At 40.7% G+C, this 26,449-nt stretch overlaps 1 protein-coding gene across 7 annotated transcripts in view; it reads left to right on the plus strand.

Moving 5' to 3' along the window:
• The window catches only part of DENND5A (DENN domain containing 5A), a 130,256-nt gene that overhangs the window by 50,726 nt on the left and 53,081 nt on the right, over nt 1-26,449 (plus strand). For 4 of the 7 annotated variants that reach the window (XR_003115626.1, XM_025356635.1, XM_025356636.1 and 1 more), the window contains exons 2-5: nt 11,524-11,595; nt 12,375-12,484; nt 14,845-15,502; nt 25,994-26,181. Coding sequence is in view for 6 of the 7 variants with exons in the window: in XM_025356635.1 (XP_025212420.1) it covers nt 11,524-11,595; nt 12,375-12,484; nt 14,845-15,502; nt 25,994-26,181 (1,028 nt within the window). In the remaining variant the exon portion in view is untranslated. Of the gene's footprint in view, nt 1-11,523; nt 11,596-11,947; nt 11,984-12,374; nt 12,485-14,844; nt 15,503-25,993; nt 26,182-26,449 lie in introns of all 7 variants that reach the window. The other 3 variants (XM_025356638.1, XM_025356637.1, XM_025356640.1) reach the window with 2 other exon arrangements.

The following is a 26,449-nucleotide window of genomic DNA, read 5'->3' on the forward strand; positions in this document are numbered from 1 at the left end:
TTTATCTCTGCATATCTTTTATCTGTGATAATTTTTTTGTGTGGGAAAAGATACTTTGTTGGAAATGACACATGCTCTGATAGTAGGAGACTATATTTTACTAGTGTGCCAAATTTCTTTTGTTGTCTTTTTATTTTTTAAATCACTTTATGAAGATGTAATTTACATAGCCTACATACCTGCTCATAGTATACAATTTCTGTTTTTTAGTATATTTGCAGAGTTGTGCAATCATTACCATAATTTAATTTTAGAACATTTTAATCACTTTAAAAAGCAACCTTGTACTAATTAGCAGTCACTCTGTATCCCCTCACCCCAAGTAAACAGTAATCTACTTTCTGTCTCCATATATAGGCCTTTTCTGGGCAATTAATTAATTAATTAATTTGAGGCAGAGTTTTTGCTCTTATTGCCTAGGCTGGAGTGCAATGGTGAGATCTCGGCAACCTCCGCCTCCTGGGTTCTAACTATTCTCCTGCCTCAGCCTCTCAAGTAGCTGGAACTACAGGCGTGCCCCACCATGCCTGGCTAATTTTTGCATTTTTAGTAGAGATGAGGTTTCACCATGTTGGCCAGGCTGGTCTCAACTCCTGACCTCAGGTGATTGCCCACCTTAGCCTCCCAAAGTGCTGGGATTACTGGCGTGAGCCATCGTGCCCAGCCAGGACATTTTATATAAATGGAATGATAAAGTATGTGATCTTAGGCCACTTGACATGTTTTCAAGGTTCATCTGTGTCGTAGCATATAACAGTACACCATTCTTTTTCATGGCTGAATAGTGTTCCATTGTATTATTATACATTTCATTCATCTGTTCATTAGCTGATGCCTGCTGATTCTTTTGTATTTATTTTTTTGAGATGGATTCTTGCTCTGTTGCCCAGACTATAGTGCAGTAGTTTGTGATCATAGCTCACTGCAGCCTCGAACTCCTGGGCTTAAGTGATCCTCCCACCACAGCCTCCTGAGTAACTGGTACTACAGATGCATACCACCATGCCTGGCTTATTGTTATTGTTTTTATTATTGTTTTGAGATAGGATCTTGTTCTGTCACCCAGGCTGGAGTGCAGTAGCACCATCACAGCTCACTGCAGCTCAATCTGCCAGGCTCAAGCAATCCTTCTACCTCAGCCTCCAGACTAGTAATTATTAAATTTTTTTTTTACATTTATTTATTTATTTATTTTATTATACTTTAAGTTCTAGGGTACATGTGCATAACGTGCAGGTTTGTTACATATGTATACTTGTGCCATGTTGGTGTGCCGCACCCATCAACTCGTCAGCACCCATCAACTCGTCATTTACATGAGGTATAACTCCCAGTGCAATCCCTTCCCCTTCCCCCCTCCCCATGATAGGCCTTGGTGTGTGATGTTCCCCTTCCTGAGTCCAAGCGATCTCATTGTTCAGTTCCCACCTATGAGTGAGAACATGTGGTGTTTGGTTTTCTGTTCTTGCGATAGTTTGCTGAGAATGATGGTTTCCAGCTGCATCCATGTCCCTACAAAGGACAGAAACTCATCCTTTTTTATGGCTGCATAGTATTCCATGGTGTATATGTGCCACATTTTCTTAATCCAGTCTGTCACTGATGGACATTTGGGTTGATTCCAAGTCTTTGCTATTGTGAATAGTGCCGCAATAAACATACGTGTGCATGTGTCTTTATAGCAGCATGATTTATAATCCTTTGGGTATATACCCAGTAATGGGATGGCATCAGACAAAGGGCTAATATCCAGAACCTACAAAGAACTCAAACAAATTTACAAGAAAAAAAACAAACAACCCCATCAAAAAGTGGTCAAAGGAGATGAACAGACATTTCTCAAAATGAATTTCTCAAATTCATACAGCCAACAGACACATGAAAAAATGCTCATCATCACTGGCCATCAGAGAATGCAAATCAAAACCACAATGAGATACCATCTCACACCAGTTAGAATGGCAATCATTAAAAAGTCAGGAAACAACAGGTGCTGGAGAGGATGTGGAGAAATAGGAACACTTTTACACTGTTGGTGGGATTGTAAACTAGTTCAACCATTATGGAAAACAGTATGGCGATTCCTCAAGGATCTAGAACTAGAAATTTTTTTTAAAGACAGGATCTTGTTACGTTGCCCAGGCTGGTTCTGAACTCCTGGCCCCAGGCCATCCTCCTGATTAACTGCAATTACAGGCATGAGCCACAGTCCCTGGCCCTGCTGGTTCTTAAATAGGCTTTTGGTCAGTCCTCCTGTTTTTAGCTCCATCTTTATCCCCACTTTGAAAGGTGCCTAATGCTGCAAGTTCCTGAGCTTTTTGGAGGTTATGTTGTATCTCAGCCTTTCTCAAGCCTACTGTTAGTAACCACTCATTCATCTGCTTTTCAGCTTCTAAAATGTTGTTACTATTACCTTCGCTCTCATTTTGTGGGTTTGTGCCACTCCCCATCCCTCATTGTTTTAGCAAGGTTTTGGAAAGAGAGAGGTAGCCGAGGAAGAGCTAATGCATACCTTCAGTCCTCAGTCTTTCACTGAAAGTTTAAAAGGTGGGATTCCCATGCTGTGTCAGGCTCTAGGCCCAATAGTCATGGAATGACCAAGCTAGAAAAACCTTTAGAGATGAGCAGCTAGTCATGTACTTCATCTTTCAGCTGAAGAGAATGAGACTCACAGGACTTAGTAAATTGTTTAACGTCATACAATTAGTAAGTAGCCAAGTTAGGTCCTTAATCCTGTCTCCTGCCTTCTTAACTAGTTGCTCAGACTTAATTTAGGCTGATTACTTTAACATTCAGTATTGAGGAGAGCATGGGGACCCTTGCTCAGATTTGGCCTCTGCCACTTTTTAGTTACGGAAATGGGTTTGCTTAAGCCCAATTTTCTGGAGGGACTAGCTTTTAGAGAAAGGTGCATGTGTACCTACCTGTGTAGCCTCTGGGAGCTCACTGTATTTGAAAGAGTGTGTGTATACATCTAACTAATTTATTAATTATATAAAAGAATGGCTGGGTGCAGTGACTTACGCTTGTAATCCCAGCACTTTGGGAGGCTGAGGCGGGCAGATCTTCTGAGGTCAGGGGTTCAAGACCAGCCTGGCCAACACGGCGAAACCCTCTCTCTACTAAAAATACGAAAACAATTAGCTGGGCATGGTGGTGTGTGCCTGTAATCCCAACTATTAGGGAGGCTGAGGCAGGAGAATTGCCTGAACCTGGGAGGTGGAGGTTGCAGTGAACTGAGATTGCATCACTGTACTATAGCCTGGGTGACAGAGCGAGACTCCATCTTAAAAAAAAAAAAAAAAAAGAACACAGGATTGGGTTTCTTAGACTGGTCTAAAAGACCATGAATTGGACAGCTGGTTGCATCACCCACTAAACAGGAAATTATGTGAGTTCCAGATGTTACCTGACAGATGTGTGCTCTGCAGGGCATTTGACTGGGCTAAAAGGAATGCAATGTGAACAAAAGTGCTTTCAGTTTGTCCTAGATGTAGTTTGGAACAGTCCTGACTAGATAGGCTCTCAAACCCTAGTCTTTCTAAAACTGCTCACATAAGAAGTTCAGCCATTTTAGAAATACTGGGTACATGAGTTGGATCACGTGTGGTACCTGGAAGATGTTAAGCAGGAGGCAAAACATCAATAGGAATAATGGCTGTATATACAAACCTAAAACGATCTGACAAAGTAAATGTGTTGAGAAACACAGTGAACAAATCTGCCTCGAGAAAACAGGAGTAACAGGGTTTATCTTAAATTTACATTGAAAAGCCTGGTCAGCAGCTTTCCTGGGTTAGTGCCTTGGAAGAGGACTTAGAAGTGGCCTGTGGGACCTGTGCGGTGGCTCATGCCTGTAATCTCAGCACTTTGGGAGGCCAAGGTGGACGACGGATCACTTGAGATCAGGAGTTCGAGACCAGTCTGGCTAATATGGCACAACCCCATCCCTACTAAAAAGAGAAAGATTAGCTGGGCATGATGGCAGGCGCCTGTAATCCCAGCTACTTGGGAGGCTGAGGCAGGAGAATCAGTTGAACCTGGGAGGCAGAGGTTGCAGTGAGCCAAGATTGTGCCACTGCACTCCAGCCTGGGTGACAGAGCGAGACTCCGTCTCAAAAAAACAAAACAAAACAAAAAAGGCCTGTGGGTGGGGGTTGGGGGACAGTGGACAGTTCACTGCTTGTATTCTGGGTACTTATTTGCATGACTCCTGAGCACCACAGTCAGCTGGTGATGTGGACCAAGGTAAAGCCTGTCTCTTCAAGGAACAGTTATCTTCTTTACGTCATGGCGTAGGAGTTGTAAAATCACTTTAATTTCATGTGAAGAAGAGATAAGGAAGAGTGATAGCTTCCAAAACTCTGCAGTCCTTATTGTGTGTGTGTGCCCGTATTTAAGGTGTCTCTATTTAAAAAGAGCTGATACTAATGAATGTCATCTATTAGTAAAAGTAATCATAAGGTTAATTCTCATTTAATTAGAAATGTGTAATCTCTTCCCTTCCTACATTGTGCCCTACCATCAGACAGGTGATGCCCTCTGATTTGTGTAGGGGTTCAGAAATTATGTAGAAGATAGGGAGAATTGAAATGCTGGAGCAGCCAGAGAGTTGAAGACAAAACAACCTAGCTCTCAACATGTACAAAAAATAGAAGTGTGAGTTGGTAGCAGTGCTATGCTGCTGGGCAGTCTATTTCACAAGTGTTTATAACAGGAAAGATACAGTGCCATCTTTTAGTGTGGGAAATAAACTGATTTATAGCATGGATGACACTCAGTTGATGACCATGGTCACCAATAGTATCAATTTTAGGATATCCCAGAATGCCACTATGCAAAGGATAGCATATTAACTTAGACATATGCATTCACAGAGGAAAGAATTTCATCATTCTTGCTGCAGATAATCTGCAGATAATGTGAAATAGACCTTATAGGATTGCTGTTGATACGGTAAGTTGAGGCGCAGTCCATGTGATACTGAAACAGGAGAGGTTCCCTTGTCCCCTCCCTGGCTTGCTGCTGCTGCTTTTTTTTTTTTTTTTTTTTTTTTTTCAGACAGAGTCTCGCTCAGCCACCCAGGCTGGAGTGCAGTGGTGCAATCTCAGCTCACTGCACCCACCGTCTCCAGGGTTCAAGCGATTGTCTCGTCTCAACCTCCTAAGTAGCTGGGATTACAGAAACTCATGCCTGGCTAATTTTTGTGTTTTAGTAGAGATGGGGTTTCACTATGTTGGCCCAGCTGGTCTTGAACTCCTGACCTCAGTTGATCACCCGCCTCGGCCTCTCAAAGTGCTGGGATTACAGGTGTGAGCCACCGTACCCTGCCCACAGTATAGTTTTGAATGCCTGAAATGTATTGCCTGCAGTCTCTGTTTTAAAAACCCTGAGAGGTTGTTAGAACCATTAAAAAAAAGTTTTTTTGTTTCTTTTTTTAAGATAAACTTTAAGTTACCTTTAAGTTAAACTTAAAGGTAATTATAGATTTATTTGCAATTGTAAGAAATAACACAGAGCGATCCCCTGTGCACTCTACCCAGATTCCCTTATTGGTGACATCTTGCAGAACTATATAGATATTATCAGAAACTCACGCCTGTAATCCCAGCACTTTGGGAGACTGAGGCAGGTGGATCACCTGCAGTCAGGAGTTCGAGACCAGCCTGGCTAACATGGTGAAACCCCATCTCTACTAAAAATACAAAAAAATTAGCTGGATATGGTGGTGGGCACCTATAATCCCAGCTACTTGGGAGACTGAAGAAGGAAAATTGCTTGAACCTGGGAGGTGGATGTTGCAGTGAGCCAAGATTATGCCATTGCACTCCAGCCTGGGCAACAAGAATGAAACTCTGTCTCAAAAGAAAAAAAAAAAAAAAGTTATCAGAACCAGGAACTTGACATTGATATAGTCAAGGTATCAAAGAGTTCCATCACTGTGAGAATTCTTGGGGTTGCCCTTTTATAGCCACACCCATCTACCTTCCTCTCCCCACAGCCACCCAACTCTCCCCCTCCCCCACCATTCTTTGCTTCTCTAATTTTATCATTTCAAGAATATTATATAAATGGAATCATACAATACGTAACCTGTTGTGATTGGCTTTTTTTATTCCTATTCAGGTCTACTGGTGATGAATTCTGTCTGTTTTGCCTGAAAATATTTTTATTTTTATTTAAGTTTGCCTTCATTTTTGAAGGATTTTTTTTTTTCTGTTCATAAAGTTCTGGGTTTGACAGATATTTATTTATTTATTTATTTTTCAGTACTTGTAAGGTGTTCCTTCTTTTTTTTTTTTTTTTGTTTGAGACGGAGTCTCGCGCTGTCGCCTGGGCTGGAAGTGCAGTGGCCGGATCTCAGCTCACTGCAAGCTCCGCCTCCCGGGTTTGTGCCATTCTCCTGCCTTGGCCTCCCTAGTAGCTGGAACTACAGGCGCCCGCCACCTCGCCCGGCTAGCTTTTTGTATTTTTTAGTAGGGACGGGGTTTCACTGTGTTAGCCAGGATGGTCTCGATCGCCTGACCTCATGATCCGCCTGTCTCGGCCTCCCAAAGTGCTGGGATTACAGGTTTGAGCCACTGCGCCCGGCCATGTTTTCTAGCCTTCATTGTTTCTGATGAGAAGGCAGTTGTAATTTCAGTTTCTTCCCCCGAATATAATGTGTGTCCTTTCTTTCTAGCTCTTTTCAAGGTTCTCTCTTATCACTGGTTTCCAGAAGTTTGTCTGTGATGTACTTGTGTATTATTTTATTGGCATTTATACTGCTTGGAGTCCGTTGAGCTTTTTGAATCTGTAAATTTTTGTCTTTTACCAAATTTGGGAAAATTTTGATTCTTCTTCAAATATTGTTTTCTGCCTCATTCTATTTTCCTTCTGGAACTCCAATTATATTATGTTAGACTTGTTGCCCCACACATCTCTGAGGTCCCTCTCTCCTGCCCTTTCTTTTTTAATTTATACATTTTATTTTGTAGAGATGGGGTCTTACTGTGTTACCCAGACTGGTCTTGAACTCCTGGCCTCAAACATTCCTCTCAACCTTGGCCTCCCAAAGTGCTGAGGTTACAAGTGTGAGCTACCACGCCCAGACAGCTCTTTCTTTCTCTAATCCTTTTTTCTCTCTGTATTTCTGATTGGATAATTTTTGTTGTTCTTTTGTCAAGGTCAGTAACTCCTCTGTCGTTTCCAATCTGCTTTTAAGCCAGCCCACTGCGTTGTAATGTCTGTTTCTCTGTTGCGATTTTTTTTTTTTTGAGACGGAGTCTTGGTCTGTTGCCTAGGCTGGAGTGCAGTGGCACGATCTTGGCTCACTGCAACCTCCGCCTCAACCTCAAGAGATTCTTCTACCTCAGCCTCCCAAGTAACTGGGACTACAGGCGCACGCCACCATGCTCTGCTGATTTTTGTATTTTTAGTAGAGACGGGGTGTCACCATATTGGCCAGGCTTGTCTCGAACTCCTGCCTCAGCCTCCCAATGTGCTGGGATTACAGGTGTGAGCCACCACACCTGGCCTGAGATCTATTTTTTTCATTCATAATGATCATACCTGCTTTAAAATTCCTGTTTGCTAATTCCAGTATTTGAGTAAACTTAGGGTTGGTTTCTGTTGATTGACTTGTCTCTTGAGAATAGGTCATATTTTTCTGTTTCTTTATATGCTGAGCAGTTCTGGATTGTAAAGAACTAGATTCTGTTACCTCCCTCCAGAGAGCATTCTTATTTTATTATTATTATTGTTGTTATTTTTAAGTTAACTGTTTCCCTGTAGTGAGTGGCAACTTAAATCTCAGTTCAGTTTTTTTACCCTTAACTTGGCTGCTTGGGGTCTGCTCCATGCATGCGTGGTTCAGGGATCAGCCAGTTTTGTAGGCAGAGTTTGTACATAGATTTTTGGGTCTTCCCTTCTGTGGTTCTCTCTGGAATTTCCGTCGTTCACTTCCCAGCTGCTGTGGTTTGCCTTAAAATTTGTCCTCTGGTTTCTGAAGCTAGTAAGGTTATGAGTTTTTCAGTTTTACCCACCTCTTATGACAGACAGGTACTTGCCTGACTGGAAGCCATAAAAAAGGGAAACTCACCCAGTATCATTACCTTCTTCTAAATGATGACTTTTTTCCCTACTTGAGAATCTTCTTGCTTTTTAATTCTCCAGACAAGCTCATACTTGTCTGCAGGAAAGTTGGTCTGATGGGAGCTACTCTGCCATGACTGGAAGCAGAACCTCTGTGAACTAGATATAAAGTATTCTGTTGATAAAATCAATTTTTTCCCGTTGTAGTTTCACAGATCTTTATATTACTCTCCCTATCACCTTCAAGAGGCCAGATATAAAAATGTCTTTAAACGGGGTGTGGTGGAGCATGCCTTTAAGGGAGGCTGAAATCAGAGGATTGCGTGAGCTCGGCAGTTTGAGACCAGCCTGGGCAACCTAGCTAGATCCTGACTCTACAAAAAAATTTAAAAAATTAGCTGGGTGTGCTGGTCCCAGCTACTCTGGAGGCTGAGGTGGGAGGATAGCCTGAGCTCAGGAGGTTGAGGCTGCAGTGAGCCGTGATTGTGCCACTGCACCCCAGCCTGGGCAACAGAGTGAGACTCTATCTCAAAACAACAACAACAAATGTCGGTTTGTTTCTGGCTTGGTCAAAGCAGAACAGATAAAAAACCTATTAGAAGTTCTTGTAAGGCATGTATGGTTTAAAAAAAATCTGTTATGATTGATTTGAACTGTGCTTCCTTGGAAGCAGATTCATAAGGATAGACTGACACATAGTTGACTGCTTTTGAAATTGTTCTTAGAAATGGGCTTAAGATCTGATATCTAGATCTGCTGATGTTTGTATAATCTGTATGTGTTGGACAAATAATTAGTTGTTGTTTCTAGGACAATAGGACAGTTGTGGTGGCGATGTCATATTCCTAATATTGTTTGAATTTCCAGGGGTCTAAATAATTGAAATTTAAGGTACCTGTGATACACGGGGTTCAGGAGGTGGGCCTGTGTAGGTGTTTCTGAGGATTAAGTTTTCCTACTGTTTCTTCCTTTTTTTTTTTTTAGGTGGAGTCTCGTTGTGTCACCCAAGCTGGAGTGTAGTGGTGTGATCTCAGCTCACTACATCTTCCATCCCCTGGGTTCAAGTGATTCTCCTGCCTCAGCCTCCCGAGTAGCTGGGATTACAGGTGTCCGCCACCACACCCAGCTAATTTTTATATTTTTTTAGTAGAGATGGAGTTTCACTATGTTGGCCAGGCTGGTTTCTAACTCCTGACCTTGAGTGATCCACCCACCTTAACCTCCCAAAGTGCTGGAATTGCAAGCATGAGTCACCGTGCCCAGCCCCTTACTGTTTATTCTTAAAACTCAGCCCTAAGTAAATGATGAGTGAATCATTTCAATAAAAAAAATCTTAGGTTTGTGAATCCCCTTCTCTTACCTTTTTGGCACTCTTTGTGGAGTGACTGAAATGAATATGATTTGCTTTCAGGGCCCTCATACTTCTTTATACATCTCCTTTCCCCTTGTGGAGAAGATACTTTGCTCTTGCTACTGGTCTAGTCTAATTCACAGAAGGACGTTTGTCTAACTTTGGCACCCTGTATAGTCCTTTATTCAGAACTGGACTCTTTAACAAGACTTCTTCCCTTAGCTGATTTAAAGAAGGGGCAAATGTGGAGAGGTGGTGATGGGGACAGAGGCTTTAACAATTACTTCTCCCGTGATTCATAGCCTTTCTCTCCCTTTTGACCACACTTCAGATCAGCTGGTCATGCTCACCTTTGGCGCCATTCTTCTTCTCACTTTTTAAAAGTTCTCCCCTTGATCACTCAGCTTTCCTATCTTCTCACACGTGCATGTCATGTCTTAGGGAGCACCGTACAGCCATTAGATGAGATCAGGCACATTTAGGGTAGTTATGGCCATAGAGGCCTAGAGCCATTTTAGGAAGGCATCTTTTCTTCACAGAGGACAGTGATTCCTCTCTATGTTGTGATATTTCATGGTTTTTACTGAGGGGATTTTCTGGCTAGTTAGGAATAAATGAGCACGCGGTAACTGAAAGTGAAGAAGCTTAGGAGGAAGAAACAGTTATCTTCTTTCAGACATGAATGCAGTTTAAAAATACATCCCAAGAATTTCAGACTGTAGACGAGATCATTATGTCAGCTGCTTGCTGCTTAATTACTTTGTACAGTAAGTGCAGGCTTACCATGAGTGGGCTCTTTGCAGGTGTTACTGAAAGCTCTGAGCCTAGCTCTACATAAGCTGTAGGCCTTTGTTGCTGCAGCTATTACCAGCTGCCTGCTGACTTTTGCCAGTCTTCTTTAGTGAAGATTACCAAATGTATTTTGAGGGATGAAATTTGCTCAAAAAGAAAGTTTCAGAAGAATTTGTTTGGAAGAAGGATCAGGAAATAAGAGGAATGAAATTATGGCACTTGCTTTTAATAACAGAAAGAAGGTTGGGTCCTATCAGAATTTGAAAATTGTGAATAAGTGAGCTGCTGCTTCTGATGTTGGACAAAACCTCAGAGAAAATAGAGGAGACATTGTAGTTATAAAAGCAATAACTTTCTGACTGGACTTATTACTAGTTTCTGGAACAGGTGCCTTAGAGTTATTATAAACTTTTCTCTTTTAGAAACTTTTGAGGTGCCTCTGGGATTGATTTAGGGTAAAGGACTTTCTGACTTAGGTACATCTCATCCTGTAATTGTGAAGAATGCATCCTCCTTAATAACCACAAGTCCCTTTAGGTTCCAGACCAACTAAAAAAACTGTATTTGTAACAGAATTTATTCTATCAACTAGAACACGCAAACAGGACCCTGTGCCAGTGTGCTCTGAACGGTTAGGCCATGTAGGTGAAAGATCTGGAGCCTCCCAGATAATAGCCTTCCTGTGAAATGGTTATTTGTATATGTATGTTCTTTTTCCTGTATATTTGACATTGAGATCATTGAGGGTATGTGCTTTGTCTGGTTCATCTCTAGTCCTTGCAGTATCTAAGTCCCTTGATTACTCAGTAAACAGGTAATATAATTCATTTGACTTGTCCTTGATTGTTTCCCATATGTTTCCATGACACCTAAAATTTATTTGTTTGAACTGTTTATATGTGTTTAATTTGTCCCATACTCCCTAATTCCTTAGGAAAAGCAATATTTGGGACAGTATACTTTTAGATAGAGCACTAGTGACTTTACAGTAATTTGGTATCAATTGAGCTCTTCATTCTACTATACCGTATTATAATGTTTTTCAAACTGAATTGTGATCATTAGTAGGCCTGCAGTCAGCATTTTTAGTTTTAATGATATAGAGTAGGAAATATGAGAGGACATTATATATAAAGGTAAGTATTGTTTTGTGAAATTTTTGCTTTAGGTAAATTTGTGTATACACATATACATGTATATGTTTATTGCTTCATAATGTAAAATGTAATTTGTACTGGAATAATGGTCAAAAAAGTTTGAATAACACTGCTTTATTGTAATACTCTGTTATTTCATTTATCATATAGCATTATGCCAGTACATACAGGCTTCTAAAGCCAGGGATGGTGCCAGCCCTTTCATTTCAAGTACGACTGAAGGTAAAAACAAAACAAAATTGAGAACACCCAAAGCTTTCTAATGGTTCTTACATATGTCTCTCCAGTGGCATTTTGTAACCTTTGACCTTCTAACTTTCTTGTGCCTTTTTTGACCAGTAGATTATTCAGATTTGTATCCCTCTAGGTGGTGGGTTCTTTGGTTCTTTCTCTCTTCACTTTAATGTTCTTATTTCAATATACTCTAGTGTTTTTAGGAGGGGGAATGGGAAAACAAAGGACAGTTCTGGAAATTTCAAGTAATTCTGAATTGACAAAATATCTCATTATATTTACCCTGAAATCTGCTTTGTTAATGTTCTTATATCTTTTCGTTTCTTTGTATTTTTCCCAGAGATCATTGAAATGCGTAGTTTATTCTGAATTTTAAGTAAAATATGCTTCTGTGATGTTTTTAGTTGACTTTAAGCAAATTAAACCTGACTTTCAGGGAAAAAAAAAAGATAGATACAATCCTTGTCATTCCTTGTGCTTTCTCACTCTCTTCCAAGAAAATTAACCATTGGGTTTGTAGTAATAGTTTCATTTTGAAGAAGAACTGACAGCTAGTGATGTCTAACATTAACCATGCTATACTTTTTCAGCTTCTTTACTGACCTAATAACTTTAATGCCTTTCCTATTCTTATTCTTAGATGGTTGGCATACTAACCCCCTTGCCTTCATTTCTGTACCTTGCTGGACTACCAAGCTCAGACGTTTGTAACCCCGTGACTTAAAGGGATTTTGTAGAGATGATTTGCTTCATTCTTTTTCTTACAGGAGAAAATTTTGAGCAGACGCCATTGAGACGAACATTCAAATCTAAGGTCCTTGCACGATATCCTGAGAACGTAGAATGGAATCCCTTTGACCAAGATGCAGTAGGAATGGTTAGTATTTGTTAGCCACAAGTATGAGGTAATTTACAGAGTAATTTTTAATAGGATTGTGAATTCAGGCTGTGGTAGCAGTGGTACCACCAAATACCAATAACTTTTGAAGAAAGGATTATAACACTTGTTGTTTATTATTCTGTATTTTGGTCAAAGTATCAAATATTCAGAATATATTAACTATGCAAAAAGTTATAATGTGTTTCTGTTGTGTCAGAGAAATACATAGTATTGTGTCAGTGAACTTATTTTGTGGTCCTGATTTATTGATTATTTATTGCATTGAGATTATATGATGAGTTAATTTTAAACTTCACTAGTTTAAAATTGTTTTCTCTTATTCTGCACTGAATATATCTGAGTAATATGACAGAAGTAGATATTTTTGTTTCATCATAATTTTATTTTCATTTTTTTGTTTCATCATAATTTTAGATAGGAAAGCATTTAAAATCTCATATGGAAGAATATACCACTATGAGTAAGCTAACCTTTATTGAATATTCACCTTGTGCTAGGCACTCTAATAAGCATTTTACATGAATTAATTTATTTAATCCTCATGGTACTCCTTACATGGGTAGTATTAAATAAACACATACACACGTACATATTTTACAGATGAAGAAATTAAGATCCAAAGAGGTTAGGTAATGTATTCAAGCTCGCATGGCCAGTAAGTAGTTGAGTTGGAGTTTGAGCACTGTAGTCTGGTTCCAGACTTCTGCTGTTAACCTTATCTTTGTACTGCCTCTGTTGCATTTGTTTTTGAGGCAGGGTCTCACTCTGTCGCCCAGGCTGCTGGAGAGCAGTGGTGTGGTCTCTCCTTACTGCAGCCTCATCCTCCTGAGCTCAAGTGATCCTCTCACCTCAACCACCCGAGTAGCTGGGACTACTAGTGCATGACACTATGCCTGGCTAATTTTTGTATATGTTTTTTAATAGAAACAGGGTTTTGCTATATTGTCCAGACTGTTCTCAAATTCCTGGGCTCAAACAGTCTGCCCACCTTGACCTCCCAAAGTGCTGCGACTATAGGCGTGAGCCACTGCACTTGGCCTTCTATTACATACTTAACAGCATTCTGTAGTTTTTAGAGGATGGTCTTGTTTGATGCACACAAAAACCCTGTGAAGTAGGGAGAGGAAACTGTATTATTTATTTCACAGATGAAGAAACTGTCTTTGAGAGACTTAAGTTTTTTGACTCCTAGTCTAGTATTTATTTCATTTTAACATGCTATATTCTAGAAATACCTAGCCTTTGGGAAGTCAAGTTTAAGGCTAATAGATATAATATAATATAGGCCCTTGTATTTGTTAACCCAGGCTATTATATTTTATTTGTATAGCCAGGTTCATGTAAAACTGGAAAATGGGAACTGATTGATTCAGGTCAGTTCGATTAACTATCCAAGTTTCTTTATATAACCCATCTGAATTAGAGTGAAAACAGTACATCTTTATCCTGATTCTGTCATCTCCTTGGTTTATGTGAAATGAGCATACTTTTTGATGTGAAAATAAGTTTTACTAATGACAAAATTTTGTGAGGTGATAGTCCAATACTATTTACAAGTTTGTTTTATTTTTAGGTATAAAGTTGCATCTATCTGGTTTTTAGATATATTTCTAGCATCATCTCCTAATATACATATCTTACTCTCTGTCTTGCTGTCATGCTTAACCACCTACCATTTCCTAAATTCTCCAAGTTTTCTTTTATCTCCATGTCTTTGTGCATTTTCTTCTTGTCCCCGAAATATCCTTCTGTCCCTTGTGTACCTGATGAACTCTAACATTACCTTTCTTTGGCGACAGAATCTTGCTCTGTCACTCAGGCTGGGCTGCAGTGCATGATCTTGGCTCACTGCAACCTCTGCCTCCTGGGTCAAGTGATTCTTATGCCTCAGCCTCCCAAGTAGCCGGGATTATAGGCGTGCACTAGCACACCTGGTTAATTTTTGTATTTTTAGTAGAGACAGGGTTTCGCCATGTTGCCCAGGCTGGTCTTGAACTTCTGGCCTCAAGCGATTCACCTGCCTTGGCCTCCCAAACTGTTGGGATTACAGGTGTGAGCCACTGCACCTGGTCCGTTTTTGTAGCTTTTTTCTGATATTCCCAGGCTGAGTTGTCTGTTCTGTGTTCCCATAGTACTTTGCATATACTTCTGTATATCCCTGATGACTGCATTATGATTTTATTTACTTGCGTGTCTTGCATTAGAAAGAGAGAGCTTTAAGCCAGATACACTCTCAGCTTAGTAGGTGCTCTATAAATAAATAAATAGTGATGGTGTTCTGAAAGAGGATGGCCAGTGAGTGTTCTTACTGCTTGTTGCCTTGTTGTCTTTTGCAGCTATGTATGCCCAAAGGGCTGGCATTCAAGACCCAGGCTGATCCCAGGGAGCCCCAATTCCATGCCTTTATTATCACAAGGGAGGATGGCTCTCGGACATTTGGGTTTGCCCTCACATTTTATGAAGAGGTGACTAGCAAGCAGATCTGCAGTGCGATGCAGACCCTCTACCACATGCACAATGCTGAGTATGATGTCCTACATGCTCCCCCTGCTGATGGCAGAGACCAGAGCAGCATGGAGGATGGTGAAGACACTCCTGTGACCAAACTGCAGCGCTTCAACTCCTATGACATTAGCCGGGACACTCTCTACGTCTCTAAGTGCATCTGCCTCATCACGCCCATGTCTTTCATGAAGGCATGTCGGAGCGTGCTGGAGCAACTCCACCAGGCGGTCACTTCACCTCAGCCCCCTCCACTGCCCCTTGAGAGCTACATATACAACGTACTCTATGAGGTGCCACTCCCACCTCCTGGCCGGTCCTTGAAGTTTTCTGGGGTCTATGGGCCAATAATCTGCCAGAGACCAAGTACCAATGAGCTTCCCCTATTTGACTTTCCTGTCAAAGAGGTTTTTGAACTGCTCGGGGTGGAGAATGTGTTTCAGCTTTTTACTTGTGCCCTTCTGGAGTTTCAAATCCTGCTCTACTCACAGCGTAAGTCAGTGCTTACTAGAGCCTTCTGCCTGCCTCAGGCTTCCTTTCTTTCCACGTTCAGATACAGTGGGGCTGACTGTAAAGGTTAAGAGCTATTACAGTTTAAGCAAAACCCAGATCTTTTGCAGGTAGGTGGTGGATGGCAAATTGATGGACATGAGAGGGCCAGTATTTCTGATTAACTGTCTTCATGGCCTTTTGCTGGGCATTCCAGTCTTGGAAGGGAACACTGCTTCCTATGTCCCTTCTGACTGAAGTGAAAAGAGGGGTGGGTAGGAGGTGGTGGTCACAGAAAGCTGACTTTCCATCAATTCTGTTCTGTCATTCTGCAGAGTTATTTCTGCCTCTTCCTTAGCCTAGTAAAATTGAGGATTCACAAAGGATAATCCTTTATATATTGAGAAAATGTGGATGTGTTGCTTCTTTTTGTTGTTTACTTAACTGAATTGTTTTTATAAATGGGAGGTTGAGTGTAAGCAGCATATTTGGACAAAATAGTAAAGTAGATTAGAAAGAAACAGATGCTTACTTAATGAACCAGGCTAGTAACATGAAATTCATTCATTCAGTACATGTTTACTGAGAGTGTACTGTGTGCCAGGCATTGTTTCAAGGGTAGTGGTGGACAAGATAGAAAAATTGTTGTGGTGGACAAGACAGAAAAATTGTTGCTATAGTGGAACTTAAATTTTAGTGGGGGAAGAGAGGTGATTAAACAAATACATAAAATATGTAGTTTGTAAGGTTCTTAATAAGGGCTATAAAGAAAAATAAAACAGAGAAAGGGATAATATTTGGGGAAGAGAAGTTCCAATTTATAATAAGAGTGGTTAGGTAGACATCCCTGAGTGACCTGTTAATATCTGTAGGAAAAGTATTCCAGGCAAAGGGCACAGGTCTTATAAATGGTCTAAGACAAGAATGTGCTTCATGTGTTCAAGAACAAGGAAGCTGGGTGGATGGAATGGAGTGAATGAGCAGGAGTATAGTAGGAGATGGTGTTAGAGACTTAACTGCAGGCCAGATTGTATAGAATCTTGTAGGCCATTGTAAGGACTTTGGCTTTTACTCTTAGATGGCTCTTAGATAGCCATCAGAGTTTTCAATTTTTTTTACTTTTTATTTTAAAATAATTTTTAGCTTATGGAAGAGTTGCAAGGAGTGGTCAAAGGACTCTTGTATACCCTGTGCCAAATTCACCAATTGTTAACATTTTGCCACATTTGCTTTATTACGGTCTCTCTCTGTGTGTGAACATAACTGAACCATTGAGAGTTATTGTGACTCCTAAATTCTCATATGTTTATTTCCTAAGAATAACATTCTCTGAAATAACTATCATTGATCAAATTTGGAAAACCTGACATTGAGACAGTACTATATTAAAGTTTCTCTAGTACCTGATAATGTCTATTATGATAATGTAAAAAAATTCCTTATTCAGGATCTAGTGCGATATCTTGCATTGCTTTTAGTTGTGAGTTTCTCAGCCTTTGTCTTTCATGACATAGACATTTTTGAAGAGTACAAGCAGGTTATTTTATAGACTGTCCCTTAATTTGGTTTTGTCTGATGTTTTCATGATTAGATTCAGATTATAAATTTTTGCCTAAAATACCATAGAAGTGATGTTGTGCTTCTCTCAGTGCATTATATTAGGAGACATATACTGTCAGTTTTCATGATTACAGGAGGCAGGCATATGATGTCATTTTGTCTCATTTTTGGTGATAGTAATCTGCTCACTTGGTTAAGATGGTGTCTGTGGTTTCTTAACTGGAAAGTTTTAATTTTTCCCTTGGTAATTAACACGTAAGTTGTGGGGAGATACTTTGAAACTAATTATTCTGTTCTTTAAAGTTTTGCGTAACCATTTCTTTTTTAGTTTTTATTTTTTTGTATTATATTTGCAGTTTATGGATGCCTAATAGTTTAGCATCTATTGATGTTTCTATTCTGAATCAGTTTTTTCAAGGATAGTAGCAAAAAGGTGATTTTCTTTTTCTTTTTTTTTTTTCCTTTTGAGGCAGGATCTCACTCTGCTGCCCAGGCTGGAGTTCAGTGGTGCCATCATGGCTCTCTGCAGCCTCATCCTCCTGTGCTCAAGTGATCCTCCCACCTCAGCTTCCTGAGTAGCTGGAATTACAGGCACGCACCACCATGCCTGGCTAATTTTTTATTTTTTGTAGACATGGGGTCTCACTATATTGCCCAGGCTGGTCTCAAACTCTTGTACTCAACCTCCTGCCTTGATTTCCCAAAGTGCTGGGATTACAGGTGCCACTGTGCCCAGCCTTAAATTTTTTTTTTTTTTTTTTTTTTTTTTTTTTTTTTGAGACGGAGTCTCGCTCTGCCACCCAGGCTGGAGTGCAGTGGCCAGATCTCAGCTCACTGCAAGCTCCGCCTCCCGGGTTCACGCCATTCTCCTGCCTCAGCCTCTAAGAAATAGTCTTACTCTATCACCCAGGCTAGAGTGTAGTGGCACAATAATGGCTCACTGCAGTCTTGATATCCTGGGCTCAAATGATCTTCCCATCTCAGCTGCCTGAGTAGCTGGGACTACAGGCGCCCACCACCATGTCTGGCTAATTAAAAAAACATTTTTTTTTTTTTTGTAGAACTAGGGTCTTGCTTTATTGCCCAGGCTGGAAAATAGTGGTTTTTAAACTTTATCTGTATTTATTAATTGGCATTATACCATAATGAAGAATGTTTCTTTCTCCTTTGTTTATTATTGTATGGATTCATAGATTTTTATTTTACTCAAGTTATAATTCACTGTAATTATTTACTTTGATGCTCAAATTTTCCAGATTTGGTCCACGGACAAAAGAATGGACCTCCACAATGGCAGGGCTTTTGCTTTTTGCTCACTGATGGATTCCAAGCACTAAAACCGTGGCTGGTTTATAAGGGTGCTCAATAAATGTTGTTAAATGAATGAATAACTTAGGCTTTTAACAGGATCACTCTGGCCATTATATTAAGAGTATATCCCCAAAGGGAGAATGAGCAAAGAGTTCCGTTAAGAGGTAATTTGTAATAATCCAGGTGAGAGGTGATGTCAGTTAGAACTAAGGAGGTAACAGTGAAGTGGTGTGAAATGGTTCGGTTCTGGATACAGTTTGAAGGTGAAGTAATGGAAACTATGTTGAACTCAAGAGCACATACCTCATATAAAGTGGACAGCCACTAATTAGCTCCAGTTAATTCCTTGTGGGTATACTGGCCTGATGTTACTAAATATTCCAATATTTCATGAGGACCCAGATTTTTTACATGAAATCTCTGATTTTTAAATATTGGCAATAATATTCTTTTTAAACACTGCAGGCCAAACAAAAAGCATCTGCTGGCTGAATGTAGTTCCTGAGGCTTCACTTTGCAGCTTCTAGTTTAAGATACGAAGTTACAGCCTCCTGTCTGGGTGAAATACAGACTTGGACAAATCATATTGCTTTCCTAGCTATTTCTTGACTGGAGCTTCATAAAAATACTTTGAAATGGAGACTTAGTTGAATAGGGAAGAACTTCTCTGGTTTCGAACAGAACAGAGAGGAGGAAACCAAACTGTATAGAGTGTTAGAAGATACAGTAGACTTTTAGGTACCTATAAGGCAGTGGGGTGTTTAGAGGCAAGGAAAAGAGGATTGAAACAAATATGATGAACACAAGGGAAAAATAACATTATTTCATCTGAATTTCTTTTGTATTTCCTAGAATATGGGTTCTTGTATCCATAATAAAAATTTTAAGAGGTTTGAATGTAATTGAGATGGTTAGTATGTAGAATTGAATTGAACTTAGGATCTAAAGTCACGCTCAGCATGGACAAGAGAAAGCTTTTTCCAGAAATTCCTGGATATTGCTGAGGCCAAAGTGGAGTGGATTACTTTTCATTGGATGTAAGTTATGCTTTTTGTTGTTAATAGAGTGCTTTAAACAATTTAGGTTGGTTTTCTTGAAATAGTTTTTATTAATGATCCAAAGGCATCTTCCTTGTATGGATAAAAATCACTCTGGCCAAAAACAAGCTGTCACCACTGCAGTTGATTTTACCTGCTGCATGTCCTGCCCTCTGAATAGAAAAGAGGTGTTACTTGAGGAAAAGGAATGCAGGCTGAATTGTAAGACTCTGAAAGTATAACCCTTTGGAACGCTGAATTGGCAGTTTTAAGCAGTGTTTTCTTTTTGGTATAGGTCATTTTATTTACTTCTGGATAATATTTATTCTTTAGTCCACATAGAAATAGTGTTTTTTTAATAGCATAATTTTTAATTGGTTGTTTAAAAATTATTATTACTTTTTTTTTTTGAGACAGGGTCTCATTCTGTCACCTACACTGGAGCAGGTCTCATTCTGTCACCTACACAGTGTAGGTGACAATCATGACTCACTGCAGCCTTGACCTCCCCAGACTCAGATGATCCTCCCATCTCAGCCTCCTGGGTAGCTGGGACTACAGGCATGTACTGCCGTGTCTGGCTAGTTTTTGTATTTTTTGTAGAGATGAGGTTTTGCCATGTTGCCCAGGCTGATCTTGAACTCCTGGGCTCAAGCAATCCACCTTCCCTGGCCTCCCAAAGTGCTGGGATTACAGGCATGAGCCACTGCACCCGGCCTTATTTTAAAATTATATGCAGAACAGAAACTCTTTATCTGAAGTGGCCTAGTAGAGTAGTTGATTGGAAACCAAAAAGGTCAGTTAAGTCACAGAATCCTAAAAATGATATATACAATTAATTTTATAGTTAAACTATTTATTATTTGTTATTTTTGGGATGGAGTTTTGCTCAGTCGTCTAGGCTGGAATGCAGTGGCACAATCTCGGCTCATTGCAACCTCCGCCTCCTGGGATCAAGTGATTCTTCTGCCTCAGCCTCCCGAATAGCTAGGACTACAGGTGCACACCACTGTGCCTGGCTAATTTTATTATTTTTAGTAGAGACAAGGTTTCACTATGTTGGCCAGGCTGGTCTGAAACTCCTGATCTCAGGTGATCCACCAGCCTCAGCCTCCCAAAGTTCTGGGATTATAGGCGTGAGCCACCGCGCCTGGCCTAAATAATTTAACTTAAAACGTATAACTGTATAGTCACTAATCTTTGATGAAGGGTCCAGGCATTTCTCATGATTATGAATTCACAAATCAGGTATCTGCACTCCTTGCATAAACCACACCCATAATACATTGACTAGATTTCCTAGTTACTTTGCTTTACTTTTTTTTTTTTTTTTTTTTAGGTGGAGTCTTGCTCTGTTACCAGGCTGGAGTGCAGTGGCGTGATCTTGGCTCACGGCAGCCTCCACCTCCCGAGTTCAAGCAATTTTCCTGCCTCAGCCTCTTGAGTAGCTGGGATTACAGGTGTGCACCACCACGCCTACCTAATTTTTGTATTTTTAGTAGAGATGGGGTTTCACCATGTTGACCGGGATGGTCTTGATTTCTGGACCTCATGATCTGCCTGCCTCGGCCTCCCAAAGTGCTGGGATTACAGGTGTGAGCCACTGCGCCCAGCCCTGGTTACTTTTTTTTTTTAAAGTAGAGTGATAAAGAACCTTGCAAAAGAACATGAGCAGAGACTACTTCTAGATTTTTGTCGTATTCCTTAGTTTTTTATTCTTAATTGTTTCATGGTATGCCTAATTCAATTACAGTGTTTTTTAGTGACTTTGTATTACTGAGTCTTTTGAAAGCATTTAATTTTGTTTCCAGAGAAACAGGCATTCTTTCTTTTTACCCTCAGATTTTACCATTTATTTACACAATATTTGGTTACGTTATATAATCCAGTAATAAGTTCAGCTAGCACAGGTTTGGGAACAAATGAGTGGGAGCAATGTATGCTTTACTCAGAGTGGGGAAAATCAATTGATAAAGTGAGTTGGCTAAGTGGAGGCTGATAAGAAATCTCCAATGATATTTTGCTATCTAAAGTAGTCTTTTACTGTAAAAATAATGATTGCTTAAGGCATATAATTAAAATAATTCCAAAGGGAATCAAATATTTTCCTCTCTTTTCTTCATATAGTAGCTAGATATCAAATTTTTTGTGTATCCTTAATGAAAACAATAGTTTTAAAAAATAAATAATATGTGCACAGATAATACTGAGAAAGTTGAAAGTTCCCCCCAACCCCCTTTTTTTTAAGACGGGGTCTCGCTCTGTTGCCCAGGCTGGAGTGCAGTGGCGTGATCTCAGCCCCCTACCGGGTTCAAGCAGTTCTTGTGCCTCAGCCTCCCGAGTAGCTGGGACTACAGGTGCGTGCCACCACACCTGACTAATTTTTGTATTTTTAGCAGAGATGGGATTTGCCATGTTGGCCAACCTGGTCTCAAACTCTTGACCTCAAGTGAACTGGCCACCTTGTCCTCCCAAAGTGTTGGGATTACAGGCGTGAGCCACTGCACTTGGCCCCTTTTTCTTTGATCTACTATCCTACCCCTGAGAAGTAATCTCTTAATTTTTTAAAATTCCCTTTTTTCTGGTATTTTTAATAATGCACTATATATATGTGTGTATGTGTGTATATATATATATTTATTTTATTTTATTTTTTTGAGATGGAGTTTCACTCTGTTGTCCAGGTTGGAGTGTGGTGGTGCAATCTTGGCTCACTGCAACCTCTGCCTCCTGGGTTCAAACAGTTCTCCTGCCTCAGCCTCCGGAGTAGCTGGGATTAGAGGCACGTGCCACTACACCCAGCTAATTTTTGTATTTTTAAGGGGTTTCACTATACTCGCCAGGTTGATCTTGAACTCCTGACTTCAAGTAATCCACCCTACCTTGGCCTGCCAAGGTGCTGGGATTACAGGCATGAGCCACCACGCCTGGCCCAATGTACTATTTTTTATGTTAGGTGTTAAATACACATGTATTGATTTTAATATTCTTTAAATTATACATATACACTATGAAATCTGTATGGTATATTAAAATAAAACTTGAGGCCAGGTGCGGTGGCTCATGCCTGTAATCCCAGCACTTTGGGAGGCCGAGGAGGACAGATCTCTTGCGATCAGAAGCTCAAGACCAGCCTGACCAACATGATAAAACCCCATCTGTACTAAAAATACAAAAATTAGCTGGGTATGGCGGCACACACTTGTAATGCCAGCTACTGAAGAGGCTGAGGCACGAGAATCACTTCAACTCGGGAGGCAGAGGTTGCAGTGAGCGGAGATCACACCACTGCACTCCAGCCTGGGTGACAGAGCAAGACCCTATGTCCAATAAAATAATAAATAAATAAAATAAAACTTGAAAAAAGGCATTTCAAGAGTGTAAAATGAAGGATAGAAATTTACAGCATTAGAGGAGTGTACAGTGACGTGTGCGACTTCTACCTCTGCACCCTGGTTCTCCTTCAGGGAGGTTACCACTGTTTTCCGTTTCCTTGTAGACATAGCTGTGTATATACTATATATATACTTTTTAAAAAGAACACAAATGGGGGCATACTAATCATTGTTTTGCAACCTCCCAGGATAGTTTATAATTGTTTGTAAATACGTAGGAGCTGCCCTGTAGTTTGTTTAGAGGGGGCTTATTTATAGAGTGATTCCAAGTCTGATGTCTTTATCTGCACATACAAGTCATAAAAATGGGCCGGGTGTGGTGGCTCACACGTGTAATCCCAGCACTTTGAGTGGCTGAGGTAGGCAGATCATTTGAGGTCAGGAGTTCAAGACCACCCTTGCCAACATGATGAAACCTCTTCTCTACTAAAAATACAAAAATTAGCCAGGCGTGGTGGCGTGCGCCTATAATCCCAGCTACTGGGGAGGCTGAGGCAAAAGAATCACTTGAACCTGGGAGGCAGAGGTTGCAGTGAGCTGAGATTGCGCCACTGCACTCCAGCCTGGGCGACAAAGCGAGACTTTGTCTCAAAAAACAAAAAAAGTGCTGGGATTATGGGTTTGAGCCATTACACCTGGTTTAAAAGACATTCCTTTTTTTGTTTTTTGAGACAATCTCACTTAAAAGGTATTTTTAATGCCCAGTAGATTCCAAGAGTTTTAGCAGCTGTGTGTTTCAGAAACTGCGAAGAAGACCAAATATACGTATTTATCATACTAGTAAAGTTGTCTACAGGTTATGCTCTTCTTTGATTAGCTAGGAGCAAGGTGATAGGCAACTTTCAAAGCTTTATTAGTGAGCAAATGTAGGATGTTTTGCTAAACTTCTACCTTAATACTTTTCAGCTTCTGTTCCCTTTGTACTGAGACTTCTTCATTTCCTGGAAAGTTTTTTATTCCTTACAACTACTTTATGAACCAACCTGTGATTTAAATGGTGGGGTGGGTTTTTAGTGCATAACATCATTTTAATTCCTATGACAGCTCATTTGAAACCAGCCATTCCAGAGGGATTTTACTCATATGATTTAAAAATGTATATTTCTGCTTTGTCCTTAAATGCCTGAAACCATCATATCATTTGTGAATAGTAATTTGTAAAATTTAAGTTTTAGGCCAGGAGCGGTGGCTCACGCCTGTAATCCCAGCACTTTGGGAGGCTGAGGTGGGCGGATCACCTGAGGTCGGGAGTTCGCGACCAGCCTGACATGGGGAAACCCTGTCTCTACTAAAAAATACAAAATTAGCTGGGGTGGTGGTGCATGCCTGTAATCCCAGCTACTTAGGAGGCTGAGGCAGGAGAATAGCATAAACCCGGGAGGCGGAGGTTGCGGTAAGCTGAAATCGCACCATTGCTCTCCAGCCTGGGCAACAACAGCGAAACTCCGTCAAAAAAAAAAAAAAAGTTTTAGTCAGTCAATTTTATTGGCTTTACCAATATATTTATTAGTCATTAAAAAAAAAAAAAGGCTGGCTGGGTGCGGCGGCTCACGCCTGTAGTCCCAGCACTTTGGGAGGCCAAGGTGGGTAGATCACGAGGTCAGGAGTTCAAGATTAGCCTGGCCAAGATGGTGAAACCCCATCTCTACCAAAAATACAAAATTAGCCAGGTGTGGTGGTGGGCATCTGTAATCCCAGCTACTTGGGAGGCTGAGGCAGGAGAATCACTTGAACCCGGGAGGTGGAGGTTGCAGTGAGGCAAGATGGTACCACTGCACTCTAGCCTGGGCAACAGAGCAAGACTCCGTCTCAAAAAAAAAAAGGCCTAGAAATTATACTCTGAAGAGAAGCCAAATATTGACCACGAGCCTTCCCTTTAGGCTATGATATGATCTCTGATCTATAACAAGAGTTTTGAGTCACTAAAGTCAATCCTCTGGGTCTTTCAAGTTCTAGGGAAGCCTTTTTTTTTCTTTTTTTTTTTTTTTCTTTTTTTTTTTTTAGGAGTCTAGCTCTGTCACTTAGGCTGGTGTGTGCAGCTGTGCAATCTCGGCTCACTGCAACCTCTGGCCCCCAGGTTCAAGCGATTCTCACATCTCAGCCTCCTGAGTAGCTGGGATTACAGGTGCATGCCACCACACCCAGCTAATTTTTGTATTTTTAGTAGAGACAGGGTTTCACCATGTTGGTTGGCCAGTCTGGTCTCGCACTCCTGACCTCAGGTGATTCACCTGCCTTGGCCTCCCAAAGTGCTGGGATTACAGGCGCGAGCCACCGCGCCCGGCCTCTAGGAAGGCTTTTTATTGAAACGTTAAAATAACATTTTTATGCTGTTCTCATTCAGGAAAGGTTGCCAGGTGAAGGGCAGACTTGGCTAGTGTGGAAAACCAGCTTCTGCATGCTTGATGGTTCTTTGTGCTTGATTTTGCAGGCAAAGCTCACATAAGCTCCTTATAGGATGTTCTACAGAAGTATATTAGTGAGAAATGAGCCTGTTTTTGCTTCCATGCTGAATGGAGACCCAGAACTACTGTTCTTTCTTTTTGTTCAGTTCTCCTACCCCCTTTCTTAAGAGGATCTACTTAACATTCTGGGGTAGTATTTGGAGCAAGATGTCATTAATTATTTTTGTTGTATTTCCATATTAGATTTTATTATGAGTAAGGACCTATGTGTGTAGGTATATTTCTTTTTTTTTTTTTTTTTTTTGAGACAGAGTCTCTCTCTGTCACCCAGGCTGGAGTGCAGTGGCCGGATCTCAGCTCACTGCAAGCTCCGCTGCCCAGGTTTACGCCATTCTCCTGCTCAGCCTCCCGAGTAGCTGGGACTACAGGCACCCGCCACCTCGCCCGGCTAGTTTTTTGTATTTTTCAGTAGAGACGGGGTTTCACCGTGTTAGCCAGGATGGTCTCGATCTCCTGACCTTGTGATCCACCCGTCTCGGCCTCCCAAAGTGCTGGGATTACAGGCTTGAGCCACTGCGCTCGGCCGTGTAGGTATATTTCAAGGGTCTCTTGGTTGTCTCTCGGACACCCTCATGGGAATCACATTGAGCATACCCTTGCTGAAGTTTATCCTGATCCTTTCTAAATAAGAGATTGCATTGAAAGTTTTAACTTACTGTTTCGAAAGCAAGTGCCTTGTTTTTGACTGATTTGTGTGTGTGCTTTTTTTTGTTGTTGTTGATCCAGATTACCAGAGACTGATGACTGTGGCGGAGACGATTACAGCTCTCATGTTTCCTTTCCAGTGGCAGCATGTCTATGTCCCTATTCTCCCGGCTTCTCTCCTGCATTTCTTAGATGCCCCTGTTCCATACCTGATGGGCTTGCATTCCAATGGCCTGGATGACCGGTCAAAGTTGGAGCTGCCTCAAGAGGTGAGAGCTTGAGTGTTGGTGCCTCTGGCCTCAATACAGGATTGGGGAGAGAAGGGCTTTGGAATGAACCCAGCATGCATGATGTTACCAAGTTTATTTCTTTTATTTTGGTGAGTATGAATAACTTTTCAGGAAAAAAGTAAAAACAATGAACATTTAGTTCAATTTATATCATCCCAGAGACATTTACTATCTTTATCAACTGACATACGTACATTGTAATTTCTGTATTTATACTATTGTTTTTGTTTTGTTTTGCTTTTTAAGA

This window comes from Theropithecus gelada, chromosome 14 (genome assembly GCF_003255815.1).
Source record: "Theropithecus gelada isolate Dixy chromosome 14, Tgel_1.0, whole genome shotgun sequence".
In the NCBI taxonomy this organism is placed as follows: domain Eukaryota; kingdom Metazoa; phylum Chordata; class Mammalia; order Primates; family Cercopithecidae; genus Theropithecus; species Theropithecus gelada.